General features: G+C 35.8%; 1 protein-coding gene across 1 annotated transcript in view; it reads right to left on the bottom strand.

Moving 5' to 3' along the window:
• LOC588674 (usherin) overlaps positions 1–26,646 on the bottom strand; it is a 79,431-nt gene extending 52,785 nt beyond the window's left edge. Inside the window, exons 1-12 of the mRNA XM_030998441.1 lie at positions 25,725–26,646; positions 19,244–19,403; positions 17,720–17,852; positions 14,398–14,563; positions 13,650–13,827; positions 13,010–13,197; positions 12,006–12,221; positions 10,528–10,621; positions 6,145–6,296; positions 3,595–3,769; positions 2,757–2,952; positions 799–1,097 (exon numbers count right to left, since the gene is read on the bottom strand). Coding sequence (XP_030854301.1) covers positions 799–1,097; positions 2,757–2,952; positions 3,595–3,769; positions 6,145–6,296; positions 10,528–10,621; positions 12,006–12,221; positions 13,010–13,197; positions 13,650–13,827; positions 14,398–14,563; positions 17,720–17,852; positions 19,244–19,403; positions 25,725–26,191 — 2,424 coding nt within the window. The 5' untranslated portion in view covers positions 26,192–26,646. The remainder of the gene's footprint in view (positions 1–798; positions 1,098–2,756; positions 2,953–3,594; positions 3,770–6,144; positions 6,297–10,527; positions 10,622–12,005; positions 12,222–13,009; positions 13,198–13,649; positions 13,828–14,397; positions 14,564–17,719; positions 17,853–19,243; positions 19,404–25,724) is intronic.

Here is a 26,646-nt window from a genome sequence, read left to right as displayed (position 1 = left end):
AACCTGAACATTAGCCTTGCAGACACACTGTCCTGAAGCTTTGGTATCAAACTAACCTGAACATTAGCCTTGCAGACACACTGTCCTGAAGCTTTGGTATCAAACTAACCTGAACATTAGCCTTGCAGACACACTGTCCTGAAGCTTTGGTACTAAACTAACCTGAACATTAGCCTTGCAGACACACTGTCCTGAAGCTTTGGTATCAAACTAACCTGAACATTAGCCTTACAGACACACTGTCCTGAAGCTTTGGTATCAAACTAACCTGAACATTAGCCTTGCAGACACACTGTCCTGAAGCTTTGGTATCAAACTAAACTGAACATTAGCCTTGCAGACACACTGTCCTGAAGTTTTGGTATCAAACTAACCTGAACATTAACCTTGTAGACGCACTGTCCTGAAGCTTTGGTATTAAACTAACCTGAACATTAGCCTTACAGACACACTGTCCTGAAGCTTTGGTATCTAACTAACCTGAACATTAGCCTTGCACAGACACTGTCCTGAAGCTTTGGTATCAAACTAACCTGAACATTAGCCTTGCAGACACACTGTCCTGAAGCTTTGGTATTAAACTAACCTGAACATCAGCCTTACTGACACACTGTGCTAAAGCTTTGGTATCAAACTAACCTGAACAATAGCCTTGCAGACACACTGTCCTGAAGCTTTGGTATCAAACTAACCTGAACATTAGCCTTGCAGACACACTGTCCTGAAGCTTTGGTATCAAACTAACCTGAACATTAGCCTTGCAGACACACTGTCCTGAAGCTTTGGTATTAAACTAACCTGAACATTAGCCTTGCAGACACACTGTCCTGAAGCTTTGTCACATGGTGCTCCTGGCTCTGTACCTGCATCATCACAATCACACTCAGAACAGCCATCAGCTGCTAACCCATAGAAACCATCCCGACATTCATCACAAGTTCTGCCCTGGCTGGACGGTCTACACTGGCACTGCCCATTGGATGGATCACAGTAGATACTGGTGGAACCATCAGAGTTACAGCCACATGGCAGGCAACCAAACAGATTAGAAGCAGCAAGGTTGTAGAATCCAAAGTTGCAACGGTCACACTTGTCACCTGAGGAGAGATTAAACAATCACATTTCAACCAACTCCTTCACTTTTGTGCATTCATTATTTGCGTTTTATATGATACATCTCCTGCACATCTCTCAAAAACTTGATAAATTGAATGGTTTATTAAGAATACTGAACATGGCAGCCCATATGCTGAATTAGCTTCAGTTTACAATAACAAAACAAAAAAGTACAAAAAAGTACAATTTTTGAATAATTATTACATAACGAGAAAACATGCAACTGCAAAAACTATTGGTAATTAAAAGTTGTCACTCCTTAACATGATGATGATGAATAACTTGAATTACTAGAATGGGACAGTTGGAAACTCTATACAAGATGGACATGTTTCAACAAGCATAAAACTGACCATATTTTTTTCTGTTTTTATGAGAAATTGGCAAAGTTGGATATGATATCTCATGGTACAGGACTGGAATACTATATGATTATATTCAATAATATATGTATTACTATACCAGCTACTGACAAGTATGGAGATTACTACTCTCTATACATGTAGATTACTAATTGAAAACTTAGGATCATATTAAACTTTATATACCTCATACACAGATTGTCATTCACTGATTGGTCAAAACTATATCACATGTCAAGGAGCATTTCGATCTATCAAGTATCATTACGTCAGAGGGTTTGATAGCTACTATCAAACCCTGGGATAGGACCCCTAACCCCTTCCGCGACTTTAATAGTTGCGCACACAAATTTTTGGAGTTGCTAGGCTACCGCAATCGCGCGGTCACGCGCAGCGCGTAGGAATTAAATACTCTTGCCTTGGACTTGATGTTGGATTTTTCTTATTCTGGTGAGTAAATTCCTCTTGATCTCGTTTCCTGTTTTTAGAGCTAGATCTAGACCTACAGCTAGACCTAATCATGAATCAATAAAAAGGATGAGGTATATAAAACAAATATGGACTGCTCTGTAATCGGATGATGGTGGGAACTACCACTCCCTCGGTGGTGTTCACACCGGGCCGGTGAGAACACCACCTTGGGAGTGATAGTTCTCACCATCATCCTCATGAGCAGTCAATATTTGTATAATATGGACCTTTGACAGCGCACAGTCGAAAATGATGCCTCCGCCATTGAGCCATTTTACAAACCAAAACAGAAGCAATTTTTAAAATTCAAGTTTGATTGTAATCCATTAACAGGTTCTCAGAATATCGTAATTGCGGTACAAGCTATTTTTCATATACATATGACCCTTTGATCTTTGACCTCATGACCCTAAAATCTACTGAGTTCATTGGCTCTGCAAGATACATTTTTTGAGTTTGATGGTAATCTGTCAATCAGTTCTAATGTGATCATGAGCTATTTTTGCATAGATAATGAGCCCTGTTACCTTTGACCGTGTAACAATCAAAAGATTACAAACATGACATAAGTTTGGCAGGAATCAATCAATTGTTTTTTGAGATAACAAGATCACGAGAACGGGATGCACAGATACACGGACGGAAGGACGGACAACCCGGAAAAAAAACACTTGATACAGATTAACATAATAGAAAATGATCATGTTCGACTTGGAGAGTAGTTCCTGTAAATGTACTGTTACCATAATAATAAACAAAGCTACAACAAATTTAGTATATGGAAAACTTTGACAACTTTTTACTGACCTATGACATTATCTTTGCAGTTACAGAGTCCAGTTTGTTGATGACATGAGATATCAGAGTTGATTGTTCCAGCTGAGATACATCCGCATGGCTCACAACCATTAGGGTTTGAAGCATCTAGGTTATAGTAACCATTCTGACAGGTATCACATGACCTACCTGATGTATACGTCTTGCAATTACACTGACCATTCACCTTCAAAGAGATCAAAATTAACATTGTTTACGTCAACAATAGTCAAAGGCAACAGGCATTTGAAACGACCCACATTATTACATCCAATATTGTTAGACAAGGAGATGCTTGTCCTTCTCAAGACGTTCATGTAAATAAAATAAAAGTTGTATCATGATAGAGAATCACTTAAAGCTTCATAATTGAAAACATTTCTCACAAAATCATATGTGTGATACATTATCATCAACTTTGTGGCATCAACATCTAAGTTCGATGACTTTATTCCTGAAATTTGTTAGATTCCTTTTAATTAATTGGAAGTATCATTTTTGCTTGAAGTGAGCAGCCAAATATTAAGCACTCAAATCTTTCATGAAAAAGGGATTGTACCAGCTATCAATTTACTACATGTAGGTGGGACAAAAACACACAGCTGTAGAGAAAATGCATCATCTTAAATGAAACAAGCACATAGGGTAATTTGAATTCATACCCTTGTGATTGGAAGTCACATGGACAAACCACAAAACCATGGTGTTCCTTCCAATACATTATCTCAGATGGCACAAGCATCTAGCCATGATATGAACTAATGACCTTGTGACTGGAAGTCATGGGGATCGACATACCACTAGACCATGTTACATCTTCTAATCCTACCTCTTCACACATGAGATCGCCTGCTACCGTGCCATTGGGAGAACATTCACACGGGTTGCAGATATCAGTAGAGTCCAATGGTACACCATCCAGCTTGAAGAACCCTTCTACACATTGGTCACATTGCTGACCATTGGTGTTGTCTTGGCAGTTGGAACACACCCCTCCTCCTCCCCTGGAATGATAATCAGCATAAATATTCTGATGCACCAATACAATTTTAAAGTGATGAAAATGATATACTTTTCTTGATTTTATATGCATCTAAATGCAATACCACTATCAGGCCTTAAATTTCGTCATTTTTAGGGCAAGGCCAGTTTGGCCTTGAGTACCTCATATTTTTAAGGGCACCAAGGCCAAAATATTTTTACAAAAAGGGCATCGAGGCCAAAATATTTTACAAAAAGGGCATCGAGTATGAGGCCAAAAAAATTGATTCTATTTTTGTTAGATGTCATGTGTATTTTATGAAACTTGTGCGGGATCAATTTCCCATGACTTTTAGCACCAGCTTCTTCACAGAATGTATAGAGGTCTACGGTACATACAAACGAGGCGGCGGCCCGCAAGCCTTAGATTTAGCAGCCAGGAGCAAGGGGCAATTTTTTTTTTAAGTTGCCCTTTGCCACGGGAATTTACCAGAGCAAGGGGCAATTTTCCAAAAAGAGATAGGCCCCCTTATCTAATCATAAGTTCAAAGAGAGTCTACAAATGTTAATTTCATAATGTGAATAGATCGAACGATCAATTTAATAACTTTTTAATCTTAACAATATGAACAGGAAAGATTGATTAAGAACATCAAACTTGCACATTAAACAGTATTTTAAAGTAACTAAAAATATTGATGAGCAAATGAATAAATAAATTGTCAATTTCACAAACACGAAAGTCAGAAGGACTTGGCAAGTTTACCGGGCCGGGTATCCCAAATCAAAATCGCACCTCACACACAAACCTTCCGCCACTCTCTCGGTAGTAGGAACAAATTTGAAGAAATTATCTTTTTAACTGTTGTATAGAAAGGTCTAGATAGGCCTAACTAATGAAATAAGATGTAAAAATGTCCTTATAGACGTTCGACAGCTGAAAGTGACACGCTCAGCTCAGTTGCGTAACGTGCATTCACGAAACCAAAATCGTTCCCGCACACACACTCTCGCCACTTTTGGTGGGAAGCTGTCGGGCTGGAAGTTTGCCAGCGAAACCGATGCACCCTCGGAGATTCGCAGCGCGTAATTTTACCGGGACTCGAAACGTTCGTCTTGGGAAGCTGGCGGGGTAGCTTTTTGAAGCGAGGTCGGCTGGTGGCAAAATGAGAGTAACTACGATCGAGAACATCGTAGGTGTTCTTAACTTATTAATAAGATAATTCTAAATTCTATTTGAGATAAAATAATAAACTAGACCAACAAACAAACCTCGACAGATCTCTAATGACTATTTGAATGCTTGTTTATTTCTCCATTTGACGATTTGTTTTCTTGATCCTGGCCTTCGATTTGTACGTACGTACGTGCGTGCGTCAACAGCATGCACCATATGCATATCATGCGATCGCGTGATTGTACGTGCGCTAGCGCTAGCGCATTGCCTATATAATAACAAAGGGCGCATTTTCACGGCACTTGCGCCTTATTAAAGCACTAAATACGAAGCTAGAAGAGAGCTCGTGGGCGGCAGACTGTTCGTGATTCGTGTATTTTTACTGTTCTAATAATTTATGGGCGCATTTTCACGGAAAACACTTGCGCCTTGCCGTCTAGTTTTAGATGATTATGGGCGCAATTGGTGGTTTTATGTGCGCAAATTTAAAAAAAAAGGGCACGTCCAGTTGGAAAAAAAGGCACGTCGGCCAGTTTGAAAAAAAGGGCACGGCCTTTTTGGCCGTGAATTTATCTTTTTTTGGGAGGGCACCGCGGCCAGTCATAGGGGCATCGACGGCCTGGCCGTCGATGGCCGTCGATTAATTTAAGGCCTGCACTATGATGTTTCCAAACACATTGTAAATATGTTAGTACCCATAGCATTCTACAATTTACAAATATGACTACCGGTAGTCAAAACTGCAGGATTAATTTGACTATTTCAAACAAATCATGACAAATAACTATGTCCCAAACATAATAATTTTGACTTAATAGCAAGCTGCTTTCAGTTAAAATTTGTGAGATTGCCAAATATGCAGAGAATAAGATACACTCTAATTAGCAGGTTAAGTCTGTTAAACCCAATTATATTAGAAACCCATTATGTTTGAAACCCAATTATATTAGAAACCCATTATGTTTGAAACCCAATTATATTAGAAACCCATTATGTTTGAAACCCATTATATTAGAAACCCATTATGTTTGAAGCCCATTATACTTGGAACCCATTATGTTTCTCCAACATTTTTTAAATAATTTTACAAGTAAACAGCACAATTAAGACTAGAGATTTAAACTGCTTCTGTAAATAAATAAAACTACAATAGCCATCAAATGTATGAGTTTTTCCACCTCCAAATTGATTTCAGAAAAAGATTGAACTCGACATTCTTACCTGTCATGGCGGTCTGGGGATACGTCTAAGGTTTCATTATAGAAACAGCTGGAGGCATGTCCATAGCATTGGCACGGTTTACAGTTGTATGCATTGATTTGATCACCATGACGAAATGGCTTGTCATTGTACAGAGGTAGACATTCCCCACACTGAGTTGAGAGATAAAGTAGAACACGAACATTAACAATATTTTCATTTATCCAAGAAAGCATCATCAGCTTCAATTCTGTTCTCCATGCTGTTCTGCCATGTAATTATCATCACCTCAACAATTGACAGGTACCCATTTAAAGGCAGAGTATTCTAGTGATGCTAATGTACTTTAGATTTACATGCATGTATACTGCCATCTTCTGCTCACAATGTCTCCAAGTGTTGACAGCCATGTCCTACATTTACATTACCAACTGATGACATGTGTGTGTGTATGTGTGTGATGATGCTTGTGTACAAGACCCGGAAATCGCTCTATGTAGTTAAAACTACATTACACCGGTGGAAGCGATGTCGGTAAAAATACCCTGCCTTTTAACCTGTGTGGAGAGTAGCAAATGTGGTTCCTTGCCAAAGGATGTTAGTGTCGGGCTGGGTATCAAATGCATGAACCACTAGCTATTACACACCTCCTAAACTATTAACACATGGTCCAACTGCTTATCAAATGACACTCTCATACATCCTGAATCTAACACTCTGCATCATTAATGTTCGATCAGAGTCCCTTGTATTAAACACCATGAGAAAAGCATCCCAAATACTTAACAAAACTAATATCTGTGTTCCTCCTAAAGTAGGCCTATTTTGGATGATCTATCTATGTACATGTATGCTACAATAATTTGTAAACCAAATGTTAAAACTATTGACACAATTTATCACAAACAATAAACTTTACTCAAGGAAGCCAAGCCATGAGATGAAGTGCCATTTTCAAATGAACTTTAGATGAACTTAAATGAACATCTTTTTCAATGTCAGTTGATTGAATTTAGTCACACAAATTATATAGGAAGGATAATTGTATAGACGTGACAACACACTTAAAGGTTGGCACTTCTTACTACTTGTTTGCTTGAATACCTTTTATATTCATGCAGTTTGCATCATATTGTTCCATTTTGAGGACAAATAATAGCTTTCTGAAATATTGGCTGTTCCAATCATTATGATAATGCTAATTACACTTCATTTATAATTAATTTAATGAATGGTTTTGACTTTCTGGTTACATTGAAGTTTGCTGGTTTAATTTTCTATTCAGATCAGAAGGAGATTCTATCTCCCACTAGTTGAAAGGAGCTAGCAGCAAGACAAATACTGATTGAACGAGGTCAAGATTCATCTGGTCAGTACTATCCAAACATCATCAATCAACTTGATATGAAACTAAATCCACTCTTAAACCACTCCAAACAAATGACACATCCTATAGACTCCAGCTGTTTTCATATGACACTCTCATAAATCCTAGACCCACTCATACAGCATAATGTCTCTAGGCTCCCACTATGCCCCACCCCCACACTCCTTGGTGACAACTTGGTCCATATTTTCTCCATAATTCATATTTTATCCAAGTCCCTCAGGCAATTCACAATGCAGCATCTCAAAACTTTTCTTCTTCAGGATGATTTTCAAGAGATTCATAAGTTTCAAAGAAATACACACTTTAGCATGAACCCATGGAGAGATGAGATATAAACATGTCTTGGACCCTTTTTTATTTTTAAGGGCAGCTGGCATTTTAGATTTCTCCTAAACATTAGCACTGAAATCTAATATTTTATGAAAAAGAACATCTTGCCTTCCTTTAAAATTCAAAACCAGCTGCCGAATTAAAAAGTTTTGTATAGGCCTATGTAACTTTCCTCACAGGATCACTAATATCTATGAAGACTGGAATACACTTTCGTCAAATTGTTGGCACACTAATACTCGTTTCACACTAGTTTTGCTTAACCCCGTACTTTGCTTAGCCCCATACTATCCTTAACCCGGACTAACTTTTTTGGCTTTTCACACACGCTTTTTTAGTCCTGTACTAAGCGCCTATCCCGGAATAAGAAAATTCCTGCTCAGGGTTCTCACTGCAATTTGATAGCCCTATACTAGCTGTATAGCGTGAATATTCATTAATTCGCTCCATTGCGTAGTACCAGACCTTTTTTCGTTTCTGTTCTCAGTCATTTACTTGCCACCGCAAGGGCCAGCTAACCCTGTACTATAGGTGGGGCTAGCATACTTTGGTAAATACGTGTCTGAACAGAAAGTTGAATAAGATTAACCCCGGACTAAAGGTGGGGCTAAGACCCCCTTTTAACCTCACCTACATGTATAGTCCGGGTTAAGCAAAATTTTGCCATTGCAAAAAGTATTAAGAGTAAATACTCAAAGGTCTGGATATGCGTCAGGTCAATTTTTTCAATTCAAAATCATAACAAGAGTGGATAAATTGCTCTACATGTATCAGAAACACATATTTGGATTCGCAAAAATGATGAAACTTTGAAAAATTGCAGCCTTCTGCTTCAGCACATTTTTTTTTCCACATCAAGAAAAATATTATGATCAGTTCAGAACGATATTCATTTCCAAGTATAAAAAATCACAAGATGTTGAACTTCTGACCTATATATAAACAAAACAATGAAAACATGTGAATCTGCACGTATGTCAGTTAAAAACAGGTTAATGTTTTCTCTGTTTTATAGGCATACATTAAAGCAACTGATTAGACATTGTATTAAGCGCTTTATAAATGTAATTTATTATTATTATTATTATTATTATTAACAAATATTTCATAAAAGAAGGAAAATGTGTATCTTGACATGCCAACTTGCAATTTTCATGACACAAAGCCTGTTCTCATATCTAAAATACTTCTATAAGTTGCTTCTGTCTGTCTCTCTCTCTCTTTCTTCTCTCTTTCGCTCTCTCTATCTATTGTTCTGTCTCTCGCTCTTTTCTTTCTCCCCCCCCCCCCTCTGCTCTTTCTCACTGACTCTATGTCCTGCCTCTCTTTTGATCTATCTTTTTTCTCCCCCCCCCCTCTCTCTCTCTCTCTCTCTCTTTCTCTCTCCCTCTTCTTTCTTTCACTCTCTCTATCTACCATTCTGTCTCTCACTTTTTTCTTTCTCTCTTTGCATGTCTCTCTTCTCCTCTCCACCCCATCCCCTCTCCCTCTCTCTCTCTATCTCTCTCCGTCATTTTTCTCCATAAAGCATACCCAATTTTCAAGATCTTTCAAGATCTTTCAAGACCCACCCAACCCTTTATCTCTCACCTTACTAGATTTTCTTGATATTTACATGACCAAAATCATTATTCATATACTGTACCACCCCAACATATGGTTTCAGCAGTTATCTCCAATCTTGCTTTGGTTGTAGGAAGGTTTGTTTGTTCTACCGACATAACCCAGATGGAGAGAAGTGATTTAATGCTCTCTCTCAAAAAAAACTTTATAAGTTCAGTAGGGTATGCGCTCATAGACAACTTTCATTGATGAAATACCGGCATGTTTATCCTTTAAATGAGTCCCATGTGAGAACTGTTCAGAAGAGTCTAGAGGTAAACACCTTAATGTGTTCGCTTCATCTATAATTTCTCTTGTTTTCAAAACTAGTCTTTTTTAAGAGTTGATGACAAGACACATCTGTCAGTCTTCGTCCCTTCTTCTTCTTCTTCATCTTTAGTCTGTATTTGTAAATGTATTTGACTCCTGCCCCCAATACAAACTGGACGCCCACTGACTGTCAAAACTCAAAATTTATTGGACCCATTAGCAGGAAACTTGCCAAAATCTGACTTAAAGCAATACATCATACTAAAGCTATTTTCTTGAAAACATATTCTAGAAATAGGAATTAACTTTCTCTCATACGTTGTACAAATATCCTGTAATAAACAATGTGATTTGATTTCATTCATAGTAAAGCATGTTTCATTAAAGATATACAGTGTAGATATGTGAAAGAAAGATATACAAATATGACAAAGTACATGTACTTCATATGAAATACTTTACAACATGGTCAGCACAAAAACCAAAGTGATCATGAAGTGCCTCAAAAAAGTATAAATCTTTGAGTGACAGGTTTTTACCATACTCAGGATTCCTGACTGACCTCAAGGTTTATAATTATCATTGCAGCATGAGCTAAATCCAGGATTTTGTTTCAGAATCAGAGGCAATGTTACAGAGTCACTTTAATTTTGTATGCACATTATGGTATTTCTCCAATAAGCTCTGATGTCTTAGCTTCTTATTCTTCTAATACCTACAAATGTACAATAACTGTTAAACTGAATTGAATCGAGTTGAACAAAGATTTTTGTTACACGGTCATGAAAAATAAAGAGGATGATAAAACTTACATCAATTCTTGTTGTGAAGCTTGAAGCGAGACAGTTACAGATGTACGGGTCCGTTGTAATATCACATGTGTCTGCATGGCCGTTACAATCACATCTGAACAGAAACATACAAAGTCAATCAAAATATCATATGTGTCTGCATGACCGACAATCACATCTGAATAGAAACATACAAAGTCAATCATAATATCATATGTGTCTGCATGACCGTTACAATCACATCTGAACAGAAACATACAAAGTCAATCATAATATCATATGTGTCTGCATGACCGTTACAATCACATCTGAATAGAAACATACAAAGTCAATCATAATATCACATGTGTCTGCATGGCCGTTACAATCACATCTGAACAGAAACATACAAAGTCAATCATAATATCATATGTGTCTGCATGACCGTTACAATCACATCTGAATAGAAACATACAAAGTCAATCATAATATCATATGTATCTGCATGACCGTTACAATCACATCTGAACAGAAACATACAAAGTCAATAAAAATATCACATGTGTCTGCATGACCGTTACAATCACATCTGAATCAAAATAAAGCATTCACAAGAAAACATACAACAAATTATAAAAGAACATAACATCACAGTTATTAACAAGAGAGAAAACAAACAATGATAAATCAAACTTATCAAAAAACACATGCCTTTGAGAATAGTTTCAAAAGTTAGATAAAACTTACAGCATAAACACCTCCATTAGATCTACATAATATTTTGAAGAATTCATGTTTGATTTCATAATAATCATGAAGATTTTCATCTTCTTCATATATTTTACTCTATTTCTCTTGCCTTTCTCTTCCCGAATGCTGTTCTTTGATCATCATATTCATTTATTTACATGTACCTTAATTATCCTACCTCCAGTATTAACACACACAATGTTTGCTCCTTCATGTTTGGCTTATTCCATGAGGTACAGGGCACAACATGTGAGGATCACAATGTCCATGCTGCTATGAGATCTTCTTGATGAAATCATCAGCTGAACATGTTTATGCCATAACTATACATGTACATGTACATACAATTACATGCAGTAGTGCCCTGTCCGAATCATTCCTATTTTGGTAGTTTCTCTTAAAAACATTTGCTTAATATACATTTCTTTTTCTCTAGTGTTACATGGACATCACTTTATATAACAAATTACATAAACTTGGGTTTATAATATTGACTAAACCATAAAGCTACAATACTTTCAAACATTGGCTATGCTTTTTATGCTACCGTAAATCTCCATGTATAAAGCGCACCCCTATTTTTTTTTTTTTTTTTTTTTTTTTTTTTTGTTTTGTTGCCGAAAACCCACGCGGGGAAGTACTTTCATTTAACATCGAGGTGCAGTTGAAGGCGCCGATTTGTGCTTGTGAACTTGTCACAAATAATAGTAACAATGTCGTTTTTAGAAGAATGTGTAAGATCAATTTTGAGTGTTGTATATATGACTTACCTTGCACTGATTGTAAGTTCCTCAATGCCATAGTACATGTGTCTAGCAGAGGAGGGGTTGACATGGTAATGACCATCCATCACGATGCGAACCTCTTTAGCTCTCACAAACTCCAGGAGAGCAGGTGTGTTGTAGAAATCATTGTATCCTGGTCGGGCTACTGGCTCTGGGGCTAGCAACTGGAAAGTGATGTTGCCCTTAGAGTATGGGATGTCACTAGAATTAAAGTTAATGAACATATTGATAAATTCAGTATGTGCTTAAAAACAAAGCTCATAAAAATACATACAGCTGTATAGTAATATAACATACAACTATTTTATTAATCATCTTCAAATCCCCTCACGGTGCTTCCGGACTTCATGATCTGGATGATGACACAATCAGTTGGCTTAATAAGGATCTTCCTATCTAGATGATTTACTCCCTGATATTCTTTGTACGAACGAATGAACGAACGAACGAACAAACGAACATACAAAGAGAATCATTTTTTATATATCACAATATCATAATTATAATAATAAATAAGATTTGCAAGGCACAAACTCCACTTGAAATGAAATGCTCAAGGCGTACTTGTGCAAAAAATGAAATCCTATGTAAGCATCTGCATTATACATAAAAGAACAACAGGATTAAGATAGAACATACAAAAATGAAAGATAGCAATTTTATGCTCAATCAAACAGATACATTTTAAGATTATTTTTGTACACTTTTACTGATCTGCTCTTACAAGTGTATAGAACCATAATACATTTACATGTATATGATGGTGCTCTATAATAAAAGAGCATTTCATGACCAGTTTGATTACTTCTGACAGGCAAAATGGACCATTTTGTAAGGTTTCGTATGGCATTCAGTCTGTTTTAGACTATGAATCAAGTTCTTTTTTTCTTCTTGACTCTACATGCATATAAGCTGCCTAACAGCATGATACAACTTACTGCTGATGAGTCTGAAATCTTATGGGAAAACAAGTATCAAATGCTTCATACCTTGGGAACTGAATGCAGTTGACTGAAGTAGGTGTGTCTAGTTCTCCATTATTATCCAATCCAAACGCATTCTGACAGTCCTGGGCATAGTATTGCCATACCTGCCAAGGAGTGGAGGCATCACTACGATAAGAGATAGTCAGGTCTGTAGACTGTGGGCTGTAGAACTGAAGTACAACATAGAACACCTGCAAGAAAGAGAAAGATAGAGATCAAATGAGAAAGTGACATTTTCTATCTCTCCAAGACTCAAAGGTATAGACCTCCTTTAAAGCAAAATTAAAATGTAATGTTTTGCATTTACCAAAATAACAATAGATCGACCAAGGGAAAGATGCTTGAACAAATTAGAAATGTCCAAGTATTTTGCTAAAAGCACTTCGTCTTGACTCAACATAATTTAAACAAAATTCTGTGCTCTTCATTAAACATGAATTTTTAATTTAAAAGATAATTGTGATTCATTTTTTCTATTAGTGTAAAAACAGGTGATATTTCGCACAGAGTTGGCAAAATATACCTCATGCTAATTATCTAAACTCTACTGCAGTAAAATCTGTTTGCCTTATTTGAGTCATGAAAACAGATATAGTGTTAAATCTTCCAAGCAAGGGAAAATGTGGAAGAAGAAGAATGTTACCTGATACACTCTGCTCCCTAGATCAATGTCGACTGTGATACTGTTACCACCAGTGAGAGTAGATACCCAGTAGCTTCCTAGATCACCATCATTAGCAAACTCTAAGGGATGACTATCCTGGTTCAGACGACTTATCTGGTCTACTGTCGTGTCTGCTTCCCCATTCTTCAAACAATACCTGGAGTAAAAGCAAGTATTTTTGATCAAACTCACATGAGATATGTTTTGAATGTATACCGCGCACGCCTCATATTACATCTGCTTTCACTAGCGACCACCTGTATAGAAAGACCATCTGTCTATAAAGACAACATTTAAAAAATTTCCCTTATATAGAGTTTGCCATCGATACAAAAACATGAGCAGGTACATAAAGGCCACCTGCCTATTAAGACCATTTTCCTTGTCTCCCTTGGCTTGAGCAGCCTATATAGACAGCTAGATTTCACTGCAGGCCTACTTGGGAAAAGGTGGCCTTTTGATTCCATGTAAATGCATCTCAAAAAGAGGATTGGTTCCTAAACTCATTCATTTTCAGGAACCATTGCATCATTTAAATAGATTGTTCCAGTTTTACAAAAGTTTCAGGGAATTAATAATTCATCTAATTACGTGTAGATACCAGTACTCAAGATTGAGGATATAACACCCCTTACATCAAAAGCAAAACAGGTTTTGGTGATTAGCACACTTTAAGAATAAATAAGAAGAGGGATGTATGACTGATGTTGGATTAGGGTTATCGTACCTTTCTTCCAGTGGATTCACTCTTGGATGGCTATCAGGACACCTACAGTCAGACTGGGCATGTACCTTAGGGAACATCTCTGTAGCTAGTTCCTCTAGCTCTCGATTGGTCAAGGTTACCTGGTAGAAATACAGATCCTGCATCCTCCCTACAAACTGGTCCGTTCCTGTCAGATAATAAAACATTAACTACAATTAGCAATGAAAACAAATCTGGATTACAAGTTGTCTACATTACAACAACTACAATATATGACACGATTAAGATAATATCAACTTCACATAAACTTGTAAAATATTCTAGTGTAGCCAGCTGTCTGATTTTTTTTTTGAAACTGGTACACAATTATTGGCTTACATACTGTACACTGTACATGTACATGTAGGCTTCATTTTAATTCTCAAACATAAGCCTGCAGAAAGTAAAGTCTCTGATGCCTATCCCATAATCTTTATCACAACAATATCCCAGATAGATCAAAAATTTATTAACTACATTTACTTAACAATTAAACCCTCCAAGTGATCTTCTGTTAATAATGATTACAGACCAAAAATTGTGTTCATAATTGTGACACAACCCAACAGGTAAAGGCTGTATACATGTATGTGGGGGTATTGGATGTCGGTAGCGCAAATATTTGTAGCATAAAGCAAATTGGACAAGACAGCTTTATCCCCAAGAGATATTGACTCTGAGAGATTGAACAATAGTTGCCATGGCCAGGCCAGGCAGGCTCAAAATCAAGTTACATGAAATTTGGCTTCCTACAATGTATAATGATTGTGTGACCCATGAATTTATACAAGTTATTAATTAGTACATGTACAACATAATATATGCACAAATAATATAATCATGAACAAGAAAACTTATGACTTCACATGCATGTAACAGTTTGCATGTGTACTTTATTTACAGTGTATGTTTTTGGTATAAATATATTTTAAAATTGTTTAAGCTCTTCAAAATATTGCTACAACTGTATGTGTACCGTATTACTTTGTTGTTTTGACTCAGTATTTGCAAGGAAATAAAAAGTGTCATTGCCAGTATTTCTTGAATTCCTGCCCCCCCCCCCCCCCCCCGAAAAAAAAAAATTAAAAAAATAATAATAATAATAACAATAATAATAATGATAATAAAAAAAAAATTAAATAGTAATAATAATAATTTTTTTTTTTTTTTTTTTTTTTTTTTTTTTTTTAAAATAATAATAAAATAAAAAAAAGAATAAATACAAAATTATAAAATGAAAATAATTATATTTTTCCCATCCAGATGGAAAGAATTGTGAAATAGGATTCCTTTTTGGCCCATTCTGTCAAGAAAGACACCCTGACAGACAGTTAAAGACATGTATGCAGGGAGTGGGTGGAAGTAATTCCCTTCTCATCATACTTCTCTCAGGACTAGCTAGCTAGGAGCTGTCATGTACAGGTTTAGGAGACGACTGATGAATGGACTATATATTGATCATCACTTCATCCTAGCTCTCAGGCAATCACTACCCATCAATTGCAGACCCAGGGGGTGGACTTCCTATACATGTAGCTACATGTATGTTCACACGGAACCATTGTATAAAGTTTAAGTTTGTGAAACTCCAAGTTACAAACATTTATAAAAGTTAACACAGGACCAAAACAACAAGCATTCAAAGTTAACTACAAGCTGGGAAAAGCATTCATTTTAACTATGCGTTTTACAGGCAGGCATTATTAACCTCAAAGTTAATTGCGTCCGCAAGACACTTAACTTTGAGTGAGGAGTCTGAAGACCCCTGCTGCATGTAGTTAACGCGCTAAACTTGAGATCCGACGTGGCTTGTAACTTTGAGTGAACTTAAAATTTCAAAACCAAGAGAACATCGCCCAGTCCATAACTACAAGATAACTTTGAGTTCATAAGCTTAAAGGGAAAGTTGAGTTCTGTTGCAGAGGGCGCTACACAAAAAAAAAAAAAAAATTGTGAGATAATGAAAAACTGAGTGTCAAATTTGAAAGAAAATACAATTTAAAAGACAAAATCATCTTTGTTTGATCAAAATCAGTTTAGAGACTGCTGAAATATCCATAAATATAACCATTTCTAATATTTGTGTACCACCACAAATATTAGATAATTTGCAGCCGTTGAAAAAACAAAATAGTGCATTATACGTTTTATTCCAGCCAATGCCGATGTTGGGTTTTTGTTGGCTTTTTTGTGTTGGTTATAATACGCATAACCAGCTGGCCCATGTATTGTTATTATTAATTAATTAATTAATTAACAGTCACCGTATTTTTTGAAAGTAGAGATAAATAAATAATAATAAATAATAATGGGTTCTTGTATAGCGCTTATGTCAATGAATTGGTATGATCGTATTGGCTAAATTTCACACATTTTGGAGTCTAAAATTACCTTCATATAGCAATTTTAGGTCCTAAAGAGCACTATAGAAATGTCATAAATAACAATAAGAGCATAACCATGCACTTTGAAGGCATTTGCGGTCTGAAACAAGAACTGAACTATCCCTTTAACTTCAGGTTAACAGACGTTGTATGAACCTCACTGTATGTGAGTGGGTGGTTATCATTACCAGCTCATAATTCTGTTATCATTTTATGTATCAAAACCATGAGAATGTTTAAGAGACCATATACATGTACAGGGATATGCTATCCATCTGTTGCCTATTAGAAAGTGAAATCTAAAGATGTGCCATAAATTAAGACTTTACTGCATAATTTGTCAGTAATATGATGAAAAAATAATAATCTGCAAGTTGACAATGGAACATATTATAGAAAGAGCCCAGGGAGAGTTCAGGGTGAAGGGTGGGTTGTTGTACCCATGGGGGAAGGCATATTATACATGTAAACGTATGGAAATGAACTATAACCTCTGAACACCAACATCAGAAAAGCTTCCTTTGTGACCCATAAATGATACAACGTTCCTCATCTACATTGTATAGTCCATCCTGTATGCTAAATGTATGTGCATCAGGACCCTGTTTCATAAAACTTGATATCAGTAAAAAGTTATAAGCTACTGAAATCATGGTATCTGATTGGCTGAGAGCAAATTTGTCATAGACATTTAGCCTTTGTACGGTAATTGATAAAAAGTTTTATGAAACAAGAATCCTCCCAAATTAACTTTGAAAGATTTATCCTCATAAAGACTTTTACATTAATCTAAATGGGAGAGATTTTATACTTTTTTGGAGAAAAGTTCTCTTATTATTTCCCTTCCCTTAGCAAACTAATAAACATTTTGTAAACACAAACATTTTCTACTTTAGAAATAATTAGTTTTATTACTGTACCTGTCATCCTCTGGCCGACCCTCATCTGAGCAGTGCTATCATCAGCGATCTCACCTTGGAGATTCATGGTTTCAAATGGTGTCCCATCAACCTCTAAACCATTGATGAAAAAACTTGCCTTGGTTCCAAACACCTACAATACACAATGGAAGATAATAGTAAGATAATATCTGGTTGGGAGATCATGGTGATCGACCTGTGCATAATGAGCCCATGGGTACTAGCTGGCCCTTATAGAAAATTTCATAAACTCTCATTTACTTAATTAGTTATTGATGACAGAATAGATTTGTTTCATACAGGGGTTATTATATTTGCATTAATTATATTTAGGGTGAATGTATGATTGAAAATGTTCAAGAAAATATAGACTTTTGAAGTATTTTAATACAGGTCAAATTGAAGGGGACCTTGTGAGATATGTCACAGCTAGAATTACCAATTTGTGTTTTATTGATTGCACCTTCAAAAGCTCATAACTTTCTCTTTTTGCTATAACTTTCACTGACCTGTTTGAATGTTTCTCTTATTTTTCTACTTCTATGAAACTATAACCTAACATATGGGTGGATTTTCCCTTTAAATTTTGGTTAATGACACACCCAGTCAGGTTATTTGTTCAGGTGGGGGGGGTGGGGGCACCATGAATACCAGAGATATACAGTGACAGTATAGTTTTCTTTATGTTAATAGCAGTTACATTTAATATATTCTGCTGCCTCATATGAAAGAAGATAAATAAAGACATATTTCAACAGTTACTAAAATGGTCATGTGTATTGTGTAAAATGGTTAAACTACAAAAAGAAATAGATACAGTTATCCAAACAATTCAACAGACAGAATTTGCAAAATTATATGAATTTGTATTTATATCCATATACATATCTCCACGATTAACTGTACAAGTGCATATATCTTTTCCCTCCCAGATCTCCATACACATGTAGGTACATGTAGAGCTGTATGATGCTTGTTTGTAATTTCTGTGTTTAAATGGGAGCTAGAAAAGAAAGTCAATTTCTCACATCCCAGCTGTTGCCCTTTCCCTGTTACTCAAAGTAAACAGAAAAATTGATTACGGCTCTCTCTAGGACAACAAATACTACATGTCTTTTGAACAGAATAAAGTAGATCATGCATACATAAAGTAAAATGTACACACTACATGCACAATCACAGGATAGTAGAAAACTTACATGTATATCAACCTGCTAGAATGCCCTGATTCAAAACAGATTTAGTAACATTTGGTTTTGATTTAGACAAAGAAAATGTTGCAAAAACTCTATTGTGCAGAATTTTTTTATATGAAACATATACTTTTATTTATATTGTTCATATTTTTGTGTAAAGTACCAATAAACTAAATGAGAGTACTTACATGTTTGGGTATATACACACAATGTACATGTACAAACTATTGTACATAGAAAGCAGATTTATTTTTAATATTCTATTCAAATTATACATTATATTTCTTTAAAAATATGGGGAAAAGAGGAATCAAATCCTGTAACTTGCCTGTATGGCAACATGCTGCCATTGGCTGACTTGAACGCCAGTTTGAATTTGGAGAAATTTAGCGCCCTCTGCAGTCCGATAATCAAAGGTGATAGAAGAGGATGATACCACAAGTGCATAGATGATTTCATTGGTTGATGACCTCCTCTCTAAAATAGTACTGTAAAGAAAATCAAAGAAACACTGATAAATATACCCTGTAGTTTGATCATTATCATAAACTGCTTTGACCGGACTTTCCGCATGAGAAAATAAAAGACTTTTTCAAGCTACACCTGTGTTCTTCTCCAAAACATTCAAACCCTTTTCTATCCACGTGGCATTACACGAGCACAAAAATATATATCCATATATTTTGATAAAAATAAGGACATTCTAATTTATATGGTATAGGAATGAGTGGGGAAAAAACATATCGGTACCTGTATACAATGTAGGCTATAGAAATATGAGTTTGGATTTGATTTATTAAGCCTTGTTGTATGAAAAAAAAATAGAACAAAATTTTTGTATAGATCTCTAATTCTTCAAACACACGCCCCCCCCCCCCTATTTAAAAAAAATATATATTATTTTTAAAATGTTGCATACATCTATGCATCCCAACCTTCCACAACACAAAATTAGGAACATTGTATTGAAGTTCTGTGTGCTTTTATGTACATGTAGAAGTTTCCAGAAGAAAGAAGGGAATCTGCAGTTCACAACAGTTTGAATGCAAAGATTAGTTCTTCCTCTATTAAAATAGGAATGGTTGGCAGGTACTGTAGATGTACACTGTACAGGTACATGTACATGTATGTACACCAGTCATCAACTTTACATGACTTAAAGATAGACAATCAAAGAAAGACAGTGCCCGAGATGAGGGTATTTATTTGTGATAATATATACATTTAACTATCCCACAAGGTCTGTTAGAAACATTCATACTCCCAGAAATACATATAGAACAGTCTTGTTTCAACAAAACACTCATTTTACCCGTCCCAATCTCTGGAACAATTTAAATGATTGTATTAAAATATGCCCTTTACTCTCTACATTCACTTGTACTATAAAGAAAATACAATACAATTGATAGCACAAACGTTTTTTTTTCTTCTCAGTATCGTTCGTTTGATATTTTACTTCTTCTTTATTCCTGTCTCCTCTATCTCTTTATTGTTCTTGGTATATTATGATTAGTATGTAATTTGTACAGTATGTACATGTATCATGTCTGTTTTGTTATGGCCACTCCTCTACAAGCCCTGTTCTCAGTTATAGGGACTTTTGCCTCCAGTCTGCAATGTAAATTATATTTATTTCATGATACATATATATGTTCACTTATTTTTGTAAAGGAAATAAACATATTGAATTGAATTGAATATCTTGATGGGGGACATCATAGTGAATGACATTTTTACATTACAAATCAACATTGACTCAGATATCACCATTTTTAACAATTTTCCCATAAAAACTCAAATGTGCTGCAAATTCACATCATCGTGATTATTCAACTTCACTCTAACATTCCTACATGTTTCCTGTATAGTCTACAGGATTCCACGCTCTACTTGCTTCAGTGACACAAGCTTTCATCACCATGAGTGATAACATTTAGATTTATAGCTCCTCATTGATAAACGCACATTGTTTAACAGTTTTCATCCATCATCAATCTACACATTTCAATAACCTCCTCTGACTTGTGTTGATCGAGTGGTGGTTCTCTGTATGACATCTTGCATGTCAGCATGAAATCTACAAGAACTTTAGATAATATATTTCCTAACTTTCCTATAAGGCAACATTTGTACATGCTGTACAATGTACATTAAGACCTCCATCTTTATAGTTATGAAAATTTAAATGAACAACTGCCAATTAACATGTGTGTATAATCATGACTTAATCTATTCTCTCCTTGATCTACAATGTACAATGTATAGTTAAGATACTTTTTACCGTAGCTACATGTAAAAGTCTGAAAGATGTTGACACTTGAGACATTGTAGACAGTGATGATTTTAAGGACTTCAAGTTTCGATAAGCAGACAAAATTGTTCAGACTCTGGATAATTTTCTAAAGCTCAAACTTGCGTCTTCACCAGACTGATATACGCTCATCACAAACTAGCTTGGACGAGCGAAAATTAGCCTGCTACATGTATGTCCCTCAGCTGATGGTCCTTCAGCTGATAACAGTTGGTAATCATCTTAATTTTTCGTTTAGATCTTCATCATCTGCTCGATTAATTTAATATTTATTTAGTCTTATGATCTTATCTTCCCAAAATTAACATTATAACTTACTTTTTTCCGGTCATGATTTGGATCGATCCTGCTTTTTCTTCTTCTTCTTCCTTCCCCCTTTTCCTTCTTATCTGTTTTACTTCTCCTTGTTCGTTTCGTGTTTGTAAATTGTATGTTGTTTTGAAATATTGTCTTGTGTTTTCTAAGTCTTTGTAGGCAAAATTTGAAACATTTGTATTTTTATTTTTTCTGGGGGATCCACAAACTACAAGCACTGCTTTTTAGTGGATCCCCCCCCCTCCCCCATTTCCTTAGAAATTAAGAATTTCTTGTAATTATTTTATTATGTGCAAAGTTTATTTGTATTGTTTCTTGAAAAATGAATTATGTATGAAATAAAACGTAATATCTTTGTTTACCTTTCTGTTGAAAATGAAATGAATATGAATATGTATTTCTCAAATAGCAGGCTATTCTGGAAACAAGACCAAGATTTCTCAGGTTATTTTCTCGACCAAATAGCCCCGCTAAATGCAACTGCAGGCTAATGAAGGCGCACATACACATGTAGGGCTAGTTAAAATAGCTGGTTATTTTGCAACTTCGGTTTGATGAAGACTACATGTATCGTCCTTGTTTTCACGAAGTGACGGTAGTGAGGAAAATCGTCACGCAAAGTGAATGCAATTTTTTTTCACTACCGTCACTTCGTGTGCTATGAGTGTAAGTCTTTCATTCCTGATTTCATCAGTAATATAAGTAATGTTTGAACGATTGCTTATGATATACATGTAAGCTCAAAGACGTCCTCAAAAACTTTTCTTTTAACAAGGAGAGTGTAGTCAACATGTTCATGTAGTCCCTAAAGTGAAATTTCAAAATACATATGTTGTCTAGACAGGATCAAGTAATTGAAATATTTGGTTTAGACAAGAAGACATGAACATGTATGTTGACTACACTCTCCTTGTTAAAAGAAAAGTTTTTGAGGACGTTAAAGTTAAAAAAAAGTAACACAATGAATCAATGCAGTGCAAATTGTTATACTGTATAAAAAAGAAAGAGATTAAACTTTGCTAGTGAAAGTGATGATAAATGTGGAGCCATAAAACAAAAACATAAAAGCAAACATTAACAAAATTCAATCAATTGACCATCCCAGTAAGTGAAACAAAAGGAACTCTACAACATGGCATCATACACTGTTGTATGCATATATTTTTCTAGAAAGAATAGTAGATCATGTAAAGAAACCCTGAGCAACAACGCTATCTGATAGATTTATATTATTAACATTCTACATGTACCTGTAAGTTGACATGTACACATATTTGTTACAGTGCAAATGTAAATACATTGTAAATGACATTAATTTTTTTTTTTTTAAATATATATCCATATTATGTAATCATGGGATTGACCAAATCTAATTTGAACTATTCTACATGTACATGTACTTTGCCTGTCAGTTTTTCTGTAAATACACTTCTGAACGCCAGTAGGTAAATTGGTTTCTGATCAAAAACATGTGACTTGACTTGCTTAATTTTTTTCCCTAGATAATTCTACTTTATTGATTCCTCTTGCAAGTAGGTGTCAAAAACCAATTCTGAAGAAGATTGTGTTTTCATCGCCTTCCATATTTTCTCTCTCTCTCTCTCTCTCTCTCTCTCTCTTTCTGTATCAGCCTTGACATGTTGACCATTCGTTCATAATCAATGTTTATATCTTATTCTTTTATAGATATGAGATGTTATCACAAAAAGAAAGAGCCTGAAAATCTGAGATTATCTTTAGATTAGTATGCTGCTTTAGATCTCACATTCATGCATTCAATCTTCACAGCACACTCTGAACAATTCAAATAAATGGTAGATAAATGTACTATACATGCACTGTACATGTGGACAGTACTTGAGCATAAATTTCCATGTACCGTAAAACATTTAACAATATTTTGTGAACAAATGTTACTGGGCTGTACAATACATGTACTTCCATGATTGTTTGGTTGGTTGTTTTTTCTTAAAGCTGTTGAATGAATTGTAGTACTAGTGTATTGTCTGAGCTTTCAATGAAAACCAATATTGCTGGTGTTTGGAAAAGATGTTAATTAAATACAGTACAGTACATGTACAGGTACCAGTATGACAACATACATGTATGACAACATATGACAGTAACCCTCTTCTTGGCTATCAGCAGATGAAGCAAGTTTCCCAAAGCCTATGATTGATACATTGTAACAATTCACAATGATCTTTGAAAGCATTTTCTTGAAATTAAGCTTCACTTCAAAAGTACAAGTGTATTTGAAATTTTAATGTGATGCTGATAGAAAATATATAGTGACAAATGTACATTTTGAGCTACATAATACGTGTTAGTTTGTGGTGATAATGTGGAATATTAAACTAGTTTTGGATATGACAGTGATATACTAGACTGTTGTTTTGATGATGTACCACACAAAAATTCAAGTTTGAATGCAGAAAAAAAGGGGTTTAACATCTGACTTCAATAGACAGGTATAATCCATTTCAGACCCAGATGAATAGCTGTGTGGTCTTTGCCTGGTGGCCGGTGGATATCCTGCTCGAGGGACAAAGGGCACAGCTAGAATCATTCTGCCATTCATACTTCGCCAGATGTCTACCACAGTACCAGTACTACATGTACATTTAGCATCCACATGTACACTGTACTTCAAGTTTTCTGATAGACAATGCAAGAGAAATTCATAGCCCTGGACATTGACATTTGCCATTTATGACCATGAAGACTGTGCATTCTTTTGTAAATATTGAGCAAAAATTATCAAAACAGTATGATTTATGTATTGTACAGGTGTATGTTCATTCATTTTAAGTGTAGACCAATCTAGACAAAAGTGTTCTCATTTATGTATACACTGAATGGGGCTATACATACTGTACATTGTACATTTCCCCTCTAAAATGCATCTGATTACTCTGTAAACTCAACTTATGTACAAATCTACAATTCTACATAATGTACATTTACATTTGAACAACTGCCAAATAAATTTGGAAAGTTGACCTTGAGTAAAAAAAAAAATATCACAAATTTACATTTACACCTCTTGAACAAATTCAGAAAGTCGAGATTGAGTGAAAATATCATGTACAGGTATTGCCGAGATTGAGAGGGCAAAATAGAAAATGAATTCAAGTGCTGCAGTGAACCGACGGCGGCCATGGCGGGTATACACCTGTACATGTATTAAATGCAATGTTTAAATATTTCTAAATTCTATTTTTTTTCTCTCTTGGTGTTACTGTAAAACTGTGTTATTCAGTGTACATTTAAGAGGCCAGAACAACAATTTCAGTCATTCACATTTTGCACTGTTTGAAACATTTTAAATTTTCTTCTTCATTTTTCAGGTCGGTAATATACAGTGTATAGTCTACCGGTATGTACAATAAATAGAAAATTCATAACAAATTTTTACATTTCAAGATCAACAATATCAGGTAATATTTTTTACCTAAATCAAGCGAACAAAAAATGCAATTTCATGTCTGTTGGAGCATACAGCAAACCTATAATCTAAAGAACACACTTGTATCAGGGGGGTTGATCTATCAAAATACAGTCTAGTATCAAAAAGCCTTTACCATGTTTACATGTCTAATGGCTCCCAGAGTCCAGCATGTCCCTGCCTGACTGCGGATGAAACAGTCAATTATCTGATAGGGGCATGTCCCCTATATAACGATGAAAGGAAAACTTCATCATGAGCCTATCAACTCGCACTCAACATCAATTACAATTAGTTCCTCCTCATCTCGTGGCCGTCGTCATCACAAATCTCATCCTCCTTGGAGTTAACGACGACCCATCCATAACTGCCCAGGCCCTGGATTATCATGCTGCATCCCTAACATTCATCTTAGATATGCACATTAAACGTTCTGTTGTGAACAAAGCAGCTCCTGCATAAGCTGTCATCTTCACGTCTTGCGATCTTTGATATTATATACCCAGTTTTGTATTGTCTCTAGATCTACTATCTATTTACTCATTCTGCGAAGGATACACTCCGCAGTTCTCCAATCCTGGATTAAACCAAGAAGAAGAAGAAGGTACTCTTATTAATAGGCTTAACACTAAACATTAAAGGTTCTGGTTTCACTATGTTGGAACTTGACATGACCATGGTTGACTTTACAGCCTTTCAGTTTCACACGAGGACAATATAAAGAGTGCTTACCCATCAGTGATGACGTCAGGTCGAATCCAGACTGCAAGAGTAAATCTACCATCATTACCAACAGTTGGTACAGCAGGGGCAGAGAAACAATTTGGAGTGCTCCTGAAAATATATGACGGTTCGTTTTGTTCTGAGTTTGGTCTTGTGCTTGCAAAATCTTCTGTAACACAACTACCAGAGCTTAGAAGACCAATGGGTGATGGTAAACTAGTTCTACCTGGGCAAGCTTGATTGCATAAAGCTATTGTACATGACGAAACAGAGGAAGAAATGGTCGAACTTCGACAGAAAGCACTTCTTGCTAAATCCCCAGTCGTCGGGTCGTAGCCGCACGTACCCACCACAGGCTCGGTCGAAATGGGCCGTCCCTCTCCCGCGTTGAATAGGTCCGGGAATGATCCCTGTGCGGCTGCTCTTCCGATAACGCAAATGAACAACCATGAAATAAACGTCGCAAACGACTCCATTTTGATACCTCCAGTCAATCATATATCCGAGTTCACTAATTAACAGACATGGCTTTACAAAGAAGTTAAAGTATATATCAAACTTGAAGAAAAAATGCCGGTCATTGACAAATTACATCCTGAAATTGAAATGATTTATCCTGTACACGTCGCCATGTTCTGGTAACAAGGGACGCCAGCGCTGGAATGGCGTCGTCCGTTAACGTGTTGTGCATGTGTACCGGTTGGTCGCGTAGTGAGTCACACGTTGAAATATGATCCCACCCAGTTGTTATTATTGTTCAACTTTGAAGTCAAGATTCTCAGGATAGTGTCCACTTTACTGTAGGCCCAAACTTTCAGATGGCATTCCAGGTAATAACATTTCAAATGAAATTTGGAGAAAATTATGCCCCATCTCGTAAACAGTAATCGAGGAAATGCACACAAATCATTCAGAGTCTACTCTAATTAAA

This window comes from Strongylocentrotus purpuratus, unplaced genomic scaffold, assembly GCF_000002235.5.
Source record: "Strongylocentrotus purpuratus isolate Spur 01 unplaced genomic scaffold, Spur_5.0 spur5_scaffold_5, whole genome shotgun sequence".
Taxonomy (NCBI): domain Eukaryota; kingdom Metazoa; phylum Echinodermata; class Echinoidea; order Camarodonta; family Strongylocentrotidae; genus Strongylocentrotus; species Strongylocentrotus purpuratus.
Note: the sequence above shows the minus strand (reverse complement) of the source record. Positions and strands in the feature narration are given on the sequence as shown.